The following is a 15,225-nucleotide window of genomic DNA, read 5'->3' on the forward strand; positions in this document are numbered from 1 at the left end:
GAACCTGACCACGGCATCTGGTGTGCACATACTCTCACAACAAGGTACGTGATTCATGCACAGAACCATGGGATTGTTGATACCTCACAGGAATTTGCAGGTTGTTTCTTTAAACTATTTCCTGCAGTGTCAACTAGTTGAAGCGCTAATGATGCTAGGGGAAATGATACAAGGAGGGAAAGGAATAGGCACAAGTTGACCATATTTTAAAATGTGCAGGGAAACAACTGTTAGGGTAAAAATTATAAAAAAGGCCCAGAATGTGTGCCTGTAATGTCTGTTCAGAAATGCAAACCCTTGCATTTATGGTGCAGGGAGACTGCAAAATAACGGGCACACAAATGCTGCATGAGTATTATTGGAGGCCTTTTGAAAATACAGTCCTAAAGGCAAGCGCTCCAATATAATATACTGGTATAGTGCCAACAGAATGCCTGATGCTTTGGGTGACTTCCAGTATCTCAAAACACTGGCTAAATGCTTCTTTGAATCCTGATGAATATATTGTAATTACTCGTTTAATACAAAAATTCAATTGACAAAAAATGCAGTATTTCCAATACTTGTGTAATAAATGTTATTAAGAGAACCTTTGCTCACTGTGATACTTAGCTGCTATTAAAGTTAATTGGGAGTTACCGATGTGTATCAAAGGGAGAACAGAAATCTAATTGCCTCAACTCACTACACCTGCATCATACAATTACACTCATTCTATCTGCAGATGCATGGTAAATACAGTCATGTGCTTTCTAATTGTAATTAAACCTTGATGTCTACGATCAAGGTGTATCCTACAGCTGGCAATCAGATGCCAGTCAGCAAATCCTTAGTCTGAGCGTCCAAGCCTAAGTGCATACATAACACAGTGGGTTTAGCTCTCAGTTTACTGTATTTAAGAATCTTGTTAAACTTTAGCCTCACCTATTGAAACAAATACACTTGGTACCTAAACTGAAGGGGGGGGGGGAAACCCACACACCTAAGACAGGGAGATTGTTCTTACCTCGTTGTTTCTTTTCAACACGAACATCAAATTAGCATTTCCGCCCTGTAAAAAGATCACAGCTTTATAAAAAGGCAAATGAGAAATCATAGAAGTGTCTTTCTAAAAGTAGGATTAAGCATAGACAAACACTCCTGTTTTCCTTTTTGGAAGGGCAGAACTCATGTAGTTTGTAGTAAGGGAAAAATCATAAAATCAAATGTTAATTCGCGATCATTTTGTAGTGAGAATGGGTGTGAGGTTATGTTTGGCCATGGTATTTCAATAATGATGCATAATTAGACATGTTTTACTTGATTTGCAGACAGATGGCAGATAACCAGTGCCACAGAAGATTCTATTACCCAGTAAAATTGTTTGAGAGGGGGAATTTTAAAGGGGAGTTAGAACAAAATTGGTTTGAGCACGTGCTCCCCATTGTTTTTTCCAGGGGGGTGAGTTTTAACTTGTTCTAATATGGCCAGAAATATACTTTTTCAGATTAAAAAAAATACAATTCAAGTGTTAGAAGCGTCCAAGGCCCATGGATGACATTTGACACAAACACAACAATAGTACCTTCTTCAAAATGCTGTCTGATTCTGTTCTCCGAAGATCCTGAGCATCATCACCTTCATCTTTCTCTCCACCTAAAACAAACACACCAGGGGGGCATAGGTCATTTAGTTTTTCAAACCCCAGATAAAATCCTCAGTCATTAGCAACTGTAAAATGGGGGAAAAGGACTTAAAGTGGATGCGCACAGCTGAACCATGCTCTTCACATATGTACGTTTGCTTCCTATGTGTACCAATAAATATCAGCCATTGCTGACCGTGAGTAGAGAAGAACATAGGTTGGGGACCAGCTTTGGTTTCAAATAGTATGCTGAAAATTGAGCAAGCTGACTTCTGGCTCATCTGATAGTTTATGGGAATTGAGAGACTTCTGTTTCCATTTCACTAGCATATTTGCTCTGGTCTCCAAGACAAGTTGTTTTAGATCATGTAGTGTGAGTGACAGCTATCAAGTCAGATCTTACTACATCAAGCTACGTTTCAATGCTACCCATGCAAACTGGACTTGGAGGTCTTAGACCAGGGATCAGCAACCCTTGGCATGCGGCCCACCAGGGTAAGCCCCCTGGTGGGCCAGGCTGGTTTGTTTACCTGCTGTATCCACAGGTTCGGCTGATTGCAGCTCCTGCTGACCGCGGTTCACCGCTCCAAGCCAATGGGGGCTGTGGAAAGAGCGGCCAGCACATCCCTTGGCCCACACCACTTCCCGCAGTCCCCATTGGCCTGGAGCGGTGAACCGCGGCCAGTGGGAGCTGTGATCAGCTGAACCTGCAGACGCAGTAGGTAAACAAACCAGCCTGGCCCACCAGGGGGCTTACCTTAGTGGGTCTCGTACCAAAGGTTGCCGATCCCTGACTTAAGACACTAGTAGTGCACACACACTAGTAGTGTGTGCGAACAGGTAAGTTTTTTTTTGTGAGCAGTTCACCCACAGCCTCTCAAATTAGAACCCTGGAATTTTGATCAGGACACTCAATTTATCCACTGGGATCTTTAATTTCCAGCTGGACAGCTGACAAGAGTGCCACCAATTGAGACATACCACATGAAAAGACCCACCTGTGCCCATGGTACCCCTCTAGTAGTTTTCTTCCATTGATTTCAAGGTGCTTTACCAACATGGTGTAAGCATCCAACCCTGCTTTGAACAACCTACAGCACATGACATGCAATCTAACCATATCCCTTTCCTGGAGTCTGGCTTTACTGGTAACTCAAACAAACAATAACCAACCCTAAACCGCAGCCTATGCTATCTATCCAAGCATCCTTTCATTCCTTTGGAGGGTCCTAGAACCTGCCTCTCTCCTCCACATAGATGGGTAAATGCTCATTTACTACTATTTTATAGATAGGGAAATGAAGTTATGAGGCTTGCCCAATGTCACACAGGGAGTGAGTGGCAGAGTTGGGAATAGAACCCAGGTTTCCTGACACCCACCCATGCGCCTTCTCCAGTAGGCCCTACAGTCTCCTCCCAAAGCCTCTTCAAGATCCCTCATTATCTAATTAATGTGAACATATCTCTGCAGAAGCCCAGGAAAGATAAAGGGTGGGCTAAGCAGTGAACAATCTCACCAGCCCAACTGGAGGCTGTCCAAATTATTGCTGCACTAAAAAGCAAGGAAGTGCAACCTAAACAAAATCCCTAAGATTCCCTGGGCCAATGTGTTTTTCATTGGTAGGAGAGGACCTGATGGGAACTTTGTGGCCTTCCAATGGCTAAGAAACTCTTACATACGGCACACTGCAGATTGTTTGGAGCTTAAGCTTAGTAGTGCAGAAACAGAAGGCTGGAAAGGGAGTCGGGGAGCCCAGTGCTGAGACAGCCGTGCTAGCATAGCACAGTTTATGACAGTTGGGGTGGGAGGGTAGGAGAGAGCACACAGGGCTGAGTTCTGAGGGGGATGGAAATCTCTGGAGCTTGCTGTGGACAAACAGTGAGTTGGGAAGCAGTGAACTGTGCTGCCAAACTAAACACTCATTCATTTGGCTGTGGGAGACTAAATCCACTGCGGGATTGACACCATCGATTGCGTTTGGTTCACGTGTGTATAGAGAGCACAGGGAGGAAGGAGGGAAGGTGGTGTCAGGCCCCAGCTAAGACCTCAGTCTGCTCTCAGGCTGGGAGGTGGGAGCCCACTGGAGATGAGGGAAGAGGGCTGCAGATATAAAAGCACTGAAGCGGAAGTGAAAGAAACAAATACATAATTAAGGCAAAAGTGTTCAAGTACTTTGTGTGTAAAGAAGGAAGGATGGTTTGAGGGGAAAGCACAGGACTAGAAGTTAGGAGAGCTGGCATCTATTCCCTGCTCGGTCCCAGACTTTCAGTAACCTGGGATAAGTCATTCCACCATTATATGCTGAACCTTCCCCATCTGGCAAATGGGTACAGTGATATTTACCAATCTCACGGGGGGGGGGGGGAAGGTAAATTCATTTAGATATATAAGAACTTTGAGTTTCTTGGCAGGTAGCTGTCAACCAGGTATAAGGTATTATTAATACATACCTTCATGCATGCACAATGCACAGAGATACTTACACTTGGATGCATTCATCTGATGACTGTCAAATCCTCCAAAAGTTTCTGCTCTTCTAGGAAGGGAGATGGGGCCAACTCCCCCTTCTTGCTCAGAGTTTGGCAGCAGGTCAGCAGCCCCAAGTGCACTTCCTAGACTCCTACTGATTAAGCTCTGCAAATATTCAACTGAAAGGATAAAAAGCCACAGGAAAAAAAGGTCCATTAAAAAACATCCTCAGTATTTACTGACTAGCGTGTTGTTGTTTTTTCTGGCTTAGAGGTGTCAGGGCAGTAAATGTACACACTCGTTTGTAAAAAGATTTAATGGGTGTATAGGAGGACCACGATGCAATAAGAGAGGTGCAGGTGCTCCACCTGCAAAAATGTCATGGTACTTCAGGCCATAACTCAAACACACTGAGTCTTACACATGTGCTTCCCATCATCCTCTTCCCCCTTGGCAAATGTTTTTGGTGTATTCTTGCACAAAAGCAGGATTTCTAACTTCAGCCTGCTGTGTAATTTACCAAGGGAAAATGGGCTACATCTACTTGAGGATTTTCCAAAAGACTCAAGTGCCTCTTGTAGATACCAGACCCATAAACTCTTGCTGTGGTATGGAAATCCGTTTAGCTTAGCTGTCATATTCCATTATGTGGCAGGAGGGGAGTGTAACCAAAGATAGCATGGCCCATGTTTCAAACAAAAGACCAGATCCAGGGATGTAACTGAGTTGCACAGAACACAGACCAGCGTGTGGTGGGCAACGGGATGAAAGTTCATTTTTGCACTGCCCTGACACAGCTCAAACTCTAGGAAGGGCTGGCTTCCCCTGTGCTGGGTTAGCAGCCTGAAAACTCCCGGGTACCTCCACTGCCTTCTTCTCACCGATCATTATCATCCCCTTCCTTTCCTGAATTTGTGAGCCTTGTCTGTCTCACATGCTTTACTGTCTGAGGATGGGACTGTGTCTTTAATTATGTTCAATATTATTATTATTATTGTTTATTCATTATCAGAGAAGGGTCATTCTCCTGAAGGTGGCACTTGAGCACTCATGGATTCAACACACCACTGTTGTTTTGGACACTGTAATTAATGGGACTGTTTAGTTTGCTTACCCTCGTTTATTGCACTTTTCATAATGGTCTCCCCTTTGTGTGCCTCCTCTGTATTGGACCTGAACAACACTCTGGAGACCGAGCCATCCTCTGGCATGCTACAGTCAGTCATATCCCGGAAAATCTTCTCCTTTTCCTCCAGCAGCACTAGGATCTGCTGATCTTTCTGCTGAAGCTGTTCTGTGGGTGAACAGGGGAACACAAATTTAAAACAGAAAACAACACTACCCTAAGGAAACTGAATAATCCCTGTGGCACGGGCCCCATCATGTGGTAAATCAAAGAATAGCAGGAATTGTGTGCAGTTTACAATCTACTTTTAGGCCTTGCAGTGTTGTCGCAGCCATGTTGGTCCCAGGATACTAGAGTGTATACAGAGTCTATAAGCAGGCTTGGCAGACTTTGATTTTTATTTTTTTTAATAATTTTGATGGATAACAACATTAATATTTAAGCTTTTTCCCCTCAATTTTCATCTATTTAAATTTATATAGTTGCAGGAAATTAGGGCTTTTCCCATTTTTATTGATTTAAATGTTCACTGTTGCAGGAAATTGTGAGGGGAGGGGGTGCAGTGTCAGACAATAGGGAGTGTCAGAGAATTATTTAATGACAGTAGATGATGAGATTCAAAAAATTGAAGCTTTATAACCATTAAAACACAAATTTTCAGCATCACATGTAAGAAATATACAAAGTAAATATCTTCAAATCAAACTAAGTTCTCAAGCAGCACTTTTCTTACTTCACCTATCTGCAGATTTAGATTTTTATTGATGGGAAAAAAATTTGTTGTGTGTACAGTGAAATTGACATTTACCAATAAAAAATTAATCCTTCCAAGCCTAGCCATATGCTCTCACAAGGAGCAGTCCCCATGGAGTCAAACTTTGTTTTTTCAAATGAGGTTGGGGGACATGAAAGTAATACAGATTGATGAGGTGTCACTCACACAGATGCATTTGATACACATTGGGGGTCATAACCTCATTTCAGACAATCCAGGTTTAGACAAAGTATGACTATAGTTACTCTACGCAGCAAATACCAGAGTCAATCACCAGTAAAAAATAAATTCTAAACTATTTTGGCCTAATACCCATAATGAAACATTTCAGAATCCCCAGAGAGCTGCGGTACTCAGCAATATTGCATTCCTAGTATACAGGCTGCTCAATGCTCAGTTTTCAATATAAATTCATACACACAATGGTGAAAACACCACCGGATAGCAGTCCTAGAGGATCACTGCAATTCCCCGGTTATTGTACTGACTTGGCCTTTGACCTTTTTTACATCTCAGACCTGAGGGGAGGCTACGACATAGGTAGGCACTAGGCACAGTCCTCCTCTTCGTGGTACCAAGGCACTATGCTTTGCACTCATTTCTTTGGCCTCACTTCTACTCGTAGGCAGAAGTAACTTGGCAGCCATGCTGCAGTACTTGCATTAATCCAGGAATGGGCGCCCTTGTGCTCTCTGCCCTGCTTGCTGGCTCTTTTACTTTGCATTTAAACACACACCCCTGCACCTCTGCTACAACTACAGCCAGCAAACAGAATTTCTGCAGCTACGTTGGTCATTTGGTAACTCAGAAATAAAGTCAGCACAGCAGAGGTCTGTCCCAGGCTCAAGGCTCCCGCTTCAAAACTACACATCTCATCCTGGGGCAGTATTCATCTGTTAGCAGTAAACAGCTATCCTTAGATGCTATTCAACTCCCACCTGAATGGCATCCTAGCTTTTACAGTGCAGTAAAGGAACTGTGCTAACGATACTTGCAAAGCCACATATCTGCTTGACCCATGATGCAGCAGAGGAAACAATACAGAATAGGTATATTTCTTCACTCTTTACTCCTCCTTCCACAGCCAAAACACCCTGCATGTTGGGGCCATCCCTCTAAAGAGGAGGGCTCTCTGAAAAACCAGTGAATGTACCTCCAAACCCTGGCTAGTGGGGGTTTCAACAGCAACTCTCTCAGCTGCTGTGTACATCTAGGGGCCGAGAGACGGGGGACCTGAACCCCAATCCTCTCCCAAATATCTTGTCACTCGTAAACCATGCTGGCCTAGGCCACAAAATTCATTTTCTTCACAGCTGAAAGCCACTGGCACCTGAAAAGAACTAAAACTATTGACTAATAGAGGCAAGAGAGAAGTAGAGTACCTGACATATCAACTATCTGCCAGTGTCTCACATGTACTGCACCACAGTTATAAGACAGCCTTTTCTGAGGCACCAATGGAGGCCATCACCCCATGGGAAGTCATTTCCCTGTCCTGAAGGACACGTTGTTGTTTCACTTCAGCTGCAGTTCTGTTTTGGTCCCAGTGAGGAGGGGAGAACTCATTTTGTCAAATTTGAAGCCCAACTGAAAATTGGAGGTTCTAGATTTGGACCAGAATTTGAAACTTTGGAGGTTCAGAGCTTTCCTTGGTACTGGCCCCTGGCAGCCTTACAACCCACAACAGACTGACTTTCAAACAAGGATTGTAATTGTTTGCAAAGCGCAGGTTTCTATCTTCCCTGAAAATCCACGGTTAAAATCAGGGATGAAAAAGTTTCACAAAACTCAGTATTAGGTTTGCAAAACTTCACCCAATGATTCTCTGAGCTCCAGCAGCCTTACCTTTTAACTCTCTGGCTTTCGTGTCCAATACCCTCTTCTCCAGTTCTGATTCACTCGGGATTCCTTCATCTTCATCTTTGTCCCTGCATGAGAGGTACACCTCAATTACTACCACAACAAAGCATGTGAGAAACACATAAACCACACAAATAGTGCATTAACTTACATGGTGTTAATTGTGTCCTGAATTATTTGTATCCAGCTATTGCGTTCCTCCTTGGAGCTGGCGTGGACTTCTACCATCTCTGGATCTTTCACTACGGTGGTAATCAGGAATAAACCCTTTTCCTCATGGGCCACTTCTCGTACAATCAGTTTCTTCAGAGAGATTACAGTGGATCTCTGGTCCTTCAGATGAGAGGAGGTTGGTGAGAAGATGGACAAAAAGCCCCAGAGCTTTAGGCTGGCAATAAGTGCTCAAAAGCTCCTAATACCTGCAGTCACACCTCCTTCCTACTTGTGAGTACCTTTATAAACTACAGGCCAAAAAAAGTGCTAGGCTCACCAAACATGTATATTCTGAGAGTAATTTATTTCACTGTGCCCGGAATGCTGGTGTCACCTTCCTCTGTCAATTCAGGAGGAACTGCCCCCAGATGTCCCTGGATACAATTCAAAATTGCCTTTGTGGTTTTCCAGACTCTCCAAGAACTTGCTCTGATCTCAAATCCTGCTGCCTATGCTCTCTATTCCTGGACTCTTTATCCCCACATCACCACTCTTGGTATGGCTTGCTGGTCCCTGTTTCACTGTCATCACCTTTGTTCTCCCTCCCTCAGAACCCTTGCATCACATCCTCTCTTCAGATCTCACCAAAATCCTTCCTGTTCTCTGTAGCTTAAAATCAACTCCTGCTAAGTAAATTTTTGTGAGATTGTTGCATCAAGGATTCCACAGAAGAGTATGTGCAATGTGCTGTTAGGGTCACTGTAATATCACTGTGTAATCTTTCTGTTAGCATTGAAAGCTTCTCTTCCCACCTGTGGCATGCATAGTCCAATGGGCTCATTTGTAGTCTTTACAGAATCCCAGTGATATTTTTGTGTGTGCGCGCGCGCGCTTGCTTTAGCAGAGGTTTGCCAGCATGAGCCTTGTGTGCACCACAGCCAGCTGAAGAGCTAGAAATGCCCTGCGCTGGCAGCAGGGGGTTTGGAAATGTAGTTCAGTGAATGGGAAGAACAAGAGGAACAGAAAGTCTCCTCTTTGAAGCATGCATGCCAGACCCGTGGCTACTCACTGGTTTGGGGGCACTAGCATTTTTTTTTCATCAGGTCAGCATGTCTCATAGCCTGTCTCTTTCATCTAGGACTTTCTCTAAAAAAGTTCTTATTTTTGTTTACATCAACTGGTCCATGACAAATATATTCCTATAGCATACTGCTTTGTGAGCTTCTCGAACTTTATTGCAGCAGTAGGCTTTTGTTCCTGTGCTTTTTGCTTTTTAGATTGATTTATTAAGTCTGTTCTTTCTGCTGGGATTCATTTGTACACAGTTCATGTTCTTCCCTCCTAAGTGAGCAGTATTTGCACAGGCTGATGAAAAACAAAGGTATCCAATGACAGGCTTATTTTCAGAGCCAATTACTAAATGTTCAAAATCACTGTAGAAATCACCGAGTCGGGGAGAGAAATTAAGACATGTTTTCAATAGAAAATAATGGAGTGCGCTAAGGAAACAAATGCAAAGTGATCTGTTAAATGCAAAGTGATCTGTCCAATAAAAACTAAGGAACGTAGCAGGCAGTGACATGCTTTCGTTGCAAGGATCATCTATGTAGAAGAAAGGAAGAGAAAACATCAAAGCCTTACCAATGAGGCAAAGACATACTTCTGGTCCTTTTCCTGAAGGAATATCAGCATGTCTGAGAGGAGGACAGCCTGGACCTCTACAACAGAGAAAAAACACCAAGGTTTAACCATCAAATATATATCTATGTCAATCACTGGTTCTTGTGCCTACCAATACCTTTTATTTAGCAATGCCGTGCATGCTAGAGCTCCTGGTGAACATAAGAGTGATAATTTGGGCTACCCTAAGAAAGTGGATTGGTCTGCTGTTTGCTGTGTTTTGCTTCCTAGTTAGTAGGAACTATAAGCATCGCAGAGGCAATATGCTCAGCTCCTAGAAAGAGAATGGCCTCTATCTCTATAACGACTCCTGTGGGCAATGTAAAATCACCACTGAAAGAAGTCAGAGGGAATCATATTTACTCAGTCTTTGCTGGGATGTTCTTTTCAAACCAGAAGCCCTCTGAGAGTCATGGAAGATTGGGGAAAGTGGAAGCAAGGGATGCTCACTGAACATACACCCTATTCATTCACATAATCAATATTTTTATCCTCAAGCAAAATATCTGTTTGGTTTTATTGCTCTCCTCTCTTGAGTGGTGCAAATTATCTTGTAACAACACTTGTCAGCTGCAGTTTCTTCTCCAGGCACTTTAACTTCAGCAGCTAATGTTGACTCTGCCCACAGATGTATATGGCTCTCTCTGAATTCACGAGGAGCCAAACGGGTGTGCCCCAGAGGGGAGAATCTGACTCAAGCAGGAGAAAAGAAAGAAATACAAAGAGAGGATGAAGAGAAAATTCTGAATCAGAGCAAGGATATTTCCCCCAAATACACATGCTACCTTCCAAATTGCATCATGATACAGTACATCACAAGATTACATAGTAAGTATTGAGTGCGATGCCCCACCACAAAAAGAGTTTCTGTGTAATACACTATGAGACCTCGTGACATACAGATGAGGTAAACTCAAAAGCTAATTCATCCCCTGCGTAACTCCTTCCAGGCATTTTGGAGGAACAAGATCCCTTTCAGATCAAATACGAACCAAACTTTTGCCAAAGCCTCAAACCAAACCCAAACCTCTTTAGAGGTTTGTAAAAGTTCAGGTAAGATTTGTTTTACTTTGGTTTGTTTTTGTTTCCAGCTGCACTTTCTGCTTTTGGTGCAGAGGAGGAAAGACCAAAATACTTCAAGGAAAGCTATTTCTGTGTTTCTCCTGGCTCCAGTTCCAAATCCCAGAAGTTAGGGAAAGCAGGTTCTAAACTTTTGGATGCTTTCCCATCTGGAACTTCTGACTCATCTCTACTGGTTAGCTATAGGCTCTGGTAGTAGGAGCCATTTCTATAGGAACTGCATAATAAAACCTATGCTAACTGAGAGATCTCATGAAAGTGTAACCCACATGCCAAATAGGAAGATATCTCTTTAAGAGATCTATTGGGTAGGAATGAGTTGTGCCTGCATCACTGCTGCTAGGCAGATGCACAATTAACATTCCACTCAGAAATTTCTGGAATTGGATGTGGTAGTTTTGGGTATGCTCAATAGGTTCCCCGTTGCTGGACTCAGACTTCATGAGGGCAAGTAGTTAGGGCAGCTGCTTTGCAACAGGCCATGTGCACTCTGTGGGCTGGGAGAAGCTGAGCTCCAGGAGCAGAAAGCAGGCTGTTTTCCCTAACTGAAGCATTTTGCAGCAGGTTGGTGGTGCAGTTCGCCCAGCAGGGAAGCCCTGGCAGTGTTAATTATAGAGAGAGGAAAACGGGAGGGAAAACTAATTTCTTTTATTTTAACAGTATACTTTGAATGCTGTTTAATTTTAGCCAAACTGTTTTAGTTTAAATTGTCTCAACCAGTATGATTCCCCAACTTTTATTTAAATGGGATAATGAGGAAAGAGTCATTCATATTTTGCTATTCTCAGTTTTGTTTTCTTATAACAGGATTTTTTTTAGATCTATAAACTTAACTGAGTAGTTAGTTAATTGGTTAGCCGACTAGCTGAGTGATTTCAGCAGAGGAGGAAGAACCTGCATGGATTCCAACTGAAGTTTTCTACAGGCAAGTGGACGCAAGATGTTGGTTTTGACTCAGTGAAATGTATAGATTTGGTGATCAAAGACTAATTGAGACTCAGGTGAACTCAACCTAAGCTTTTGGGAACTCTGAGTTTATTCTCGCTGTGTTTCGGTGGGGACTGACCTGTTTAAATGTAATTTTTTTCTTTACGTTTATGTACAACTGTAAAGGTAATACATGTTAATTATAAAGTAATCATGTAATGTTGTAGAAATTAAGTGGTAATTATCATTATTATTAATTATGTTTTTTATCATTTTATAAAGTTGGTACTTAAGAATTCAGTTCATTCCTTTTGTTCTTCTGGACTTGATTGTGGGGAGGTTGACCTTGGGGAATCCTTACTGAAAATCCTCAGTGACTAAATTCTGGGTCTCCAGGTGCTTTTCTATGGGTGTCAAGTTTTTTTAGGCACTGGAGAAGGGCAATGAAGTAAACTCTAGCGTCCACCCAAAGATTATAATAGCAAGAGAAATAGTTTGCCTTACCACCGTCCATAGTCACAAACATTCCTAGGAACTAGGGCTGTCAATTAATTGCAGTTGACTCACATGATTAACTCAAAAAAATTAATCACAATTAAAAAATTAATTGTGATTAATCACACTTATAACAATAAATTGAAATTTATTAAATATTTTTGGATATTTTTCTACATTTTCAATATTGATTTCAATTACAACACAGAATACAAGTGCACAAGGCTCACTTTATATTATTTTTGATTACAAATATATGCACTGTAAAAATGATAAATAAAAGAAATAGTATTTTTCAGTTCACCCCATACAAGTACTGAAGTGCAATTTCTTCATCATGAAAGTGTAACTTACAAATGCAGATCTTTTTTGGTTACATAACTGTACTCAAAAACAAAACAGCGTAAAACTTTAGAGCCACTCAGTCCTACTTCTTATTCTGCCAATCAGTAAAACAAACAAGTTTGTTTACATTGACAGGAGATACTGCTCTCTGCTTCTTGTTTACAATGTCACCTGAAAGTGCTGATGATGCTCGTTAAAACAATAATGCGTCAATTAAATTTGTGACTATACTCCTTTGAGGGGAGAATTGTATGTCTCCTGCTCTGTTTTAAATATATTCTGCATATATTTCATGTTATAGCAGTCTCAGATGATGACCCAGCACATGTTCGTTTTAAGAACACTGTCTCAGCAGATTTGACAAAATGCAAAGAAGGTACTGATGTGAGATTTCTAAAAATAGCTACAGTACTTGATCCAAGGTTTAAGAATCTGAAGTGCCGTCCAAAATCTGAGAGGGACGAGGTATGGAGCATGCTTTCAGAAGTCTTAAAAGAGCAGCACTCTGATGCGGAAACTACAGAACCCGAACCAACAAAAAAGAAAATCAACCTTCTGCTGCTGGTGTCTGACTCAGATGGTGAAAATGAACATGCGTACTGCTTTGGATCGTTATCAAGCAGAACCCATCATCAGCATGGAAACATGTCCTTTGGAATGGTGGTTGAAGCATGAAGGGATGTATGAATCTTTAGCACATCTGGCACATAAAAATCTTGCAACGCCAGCTACAACAGTGCCATGTGAATGCCTGTTCTCACTTTCAGGTGACATTGTAAACAAGAAGCAGGCAGCATTATCTCCTGCAAATTGTAATCAACCTTGTTTGTCTGATTGGCTGAACAAAAAGTAGTACTGATGGGTTTTTTTGTACATAATTCTACATTTGTAAGTTCAACTTTCATGATAAAGAGATTGCACTACAGTATTTGTGTGAGGTGAACTGAAAATTTTTTGTTTTGTTTTTTACAATGCAAATATTTGTAATCAAAAATAAATATAAAGTGAGCACTGTACACTTGGTATTTTGTGTTCTAAGTTAAATTAATATTTGAAAATGTAGTAAACATCCACAAATATTTAAAATAAATGGTATTCTATTGTTTTTTAATCACGCAATTAATCACGATTAATTTTTTTAATCATGCGATTAATCGCGATTAATTTTTTTTAATCGCTTGACAGCCCTACTAGGAATCTAGAAACCATCTGTAAACTTTCCCTCTCCAAACCCTCAGAACAGATCAAATCATATTTGGAATCTAAATTATCCTCTGATGGCACAGAATATGGAGGGATGCACAGATAAAAACCCTTCTACTTCCACCTCTACAATCAAGATATTCTTTGGAGCCATAACATGCAAGCCCTCCCACTGCAAGCCCTCAGCGAACAGCTGTGTATCATCATTCACACCAGCAACAGCACTATTGCACCCTGTTGCTCTTCTTCTTAATTTACTCTTGGTGGCCAATTTTCTATTAGTCTGGATCCCAGGTCTCCCAAGGAGGTGCCCACTGGAAGAGTGGGGTTGGTTCTATCATGAGCTCCTCCATGACTGTTGAGGAGCAAGTGAAGGCCAGATGACAGTGAGCAAGGTTTCCCTTCCCTGGGGGTGGATTCACCATCACACTCATCACTTAGCTTGCTGGGCAAAGCTTGGAAGATAAATAAATAAGCACCATCAATGGTGAGCAGTAACAGAAATAGCAGAAATATTTGTGGCAGTAATCTAGGGTGTTACTAGGAGCACAGGGAAGGATTTTTTATGGTTTTTACTTTGACAGCACCTTTCTAGAAACAGAAAAATCAATAAAATTATATGAATAATAAATGGGCCAGCGATTTCAGAAGAAACCCTGTGTAAAAGGCAGAGGAACCACCAAGCCAAAGGAAAGGGAATGAAGTCACAGGTCATAAGATGGATGAGCCCTGCCATCATCTGGAGACAGGGAGGGTACATCCTTTGGGTGCATGATTTGTAGGATTTTCTCACCTTTCAGTCTCCCAGCTGTGTTTTTCAGTGAGACAGGTCCATCTCGGATGAGTTTCCTACGTCTCAAGTCCTCCCTGGCAAACATCTGGCCGCTCTTCATCCTCATGATCGACTTGCTGTCCGTCCGGGTGTAGATCTCAGTAAGACGCGTTTTCTTTTCATAGTTGTTGACTTTGCTATTGACCGCAGCAATCACATCTTTAACCAGGTTTAGTGACTGGGTCAAGTCTTGATGTTCCACTTCGTTTTCTTCAGGAGTGAGAGAGAGACTTCAATTTCAGTTCACCCTTATTGTGAATATGGAGAGCCTAACTTCTTACTTCTCCCCTTTCCCTTACCAGTGAGTCATCAAAAGCTATAGCACACGGATGCGCTATTTTTAAATATCTTCCTAAGACAAGTTCCATTTGGAAGAAATGAAAAGTTTTTGTCACAAACCTTAAACAGACACCAATATAGTAAAGGGGATCCATAGGAAATATACTCTGCATAAGCTATGGCAAACTAGGACAACGTAAATAAGGACCACATTTTCAGCCTCTGCAAGTGCATGGCTACCTGACTGCATGTATAAAAATTGGCATGCATCCATAATGCCATGTGCACATTTCTCACGTTTATGTGAGAAAATCAGGTGCAGCCATTTTTGAATACCAGATTCTATTAGGAACACTCAGTAAAGTTGCAATGAAAG

General features: G+C 41.8%; 1 protein-coding gene across 10 annotated transcripts in view; it reads right to left on the minus strand.

Annotated features, from left to right (window-relative positions):
- AKAP13 (A-kinase anchoring protein 13) overlaps positions 1–15,225 on the minus strand; it is a 339,098-nt gene that overhangs the window by 15,760 nt on the left and 308,113 nt on the right. For all 10 annotated transcript variants that reach the window (XM_043493947.1, XM_043493946.1, XM_038418967.2 and 7 more), the window contains 8 exons: positions 14,532–14,780; positions 9,650–9,726; positions 8,007–8,188; positions 7,841–7,923; positions 5,209–5,388; positions 4,109–4,273; positions 1,565–1,635; positions 1,007–1,051 (listed from right to left, as the gene is read on the minus strand). In XM_043493947.1, the coding sequence (XP_043349882.1) occupies positions 1,007–1,051; positions 1,565–1,635; positions 4,109–4,273; positions 5,209–5,388; positions 7,841–7,923; positions 8,007–8,188; positions 9,650–9,726; positions 14,532–14,780 (1,052 nt within the window). The remainder of the gene's footprint in view (positions 1–1,006; positions 1,052–1,564; positions 1,636–4,108; positions 4,274–5,208; positions 5,389–7,840; positions 7,924–8,006; positions 8,189–9,649; positions 9,727–14,531; positions 14,781–15,225) is intronic.

The sequence above is a fragment of the Dermochelys coriacea genome, chromosome 10 (assembly GCF_009764565.3).
Source record: "Dermochelys coriacea isolate rDerCor1 chromosome 10, rDerCor1.pri.v4, whole genome shotgun sequence".
In the NCBI taxonomy this organism is placed as follows: domain Eukaryota; kingdom Metazoa; phylum Chordata; order Testudines; family Dermochelyidae; genus Dermochelys; species Dermochelys coriacea.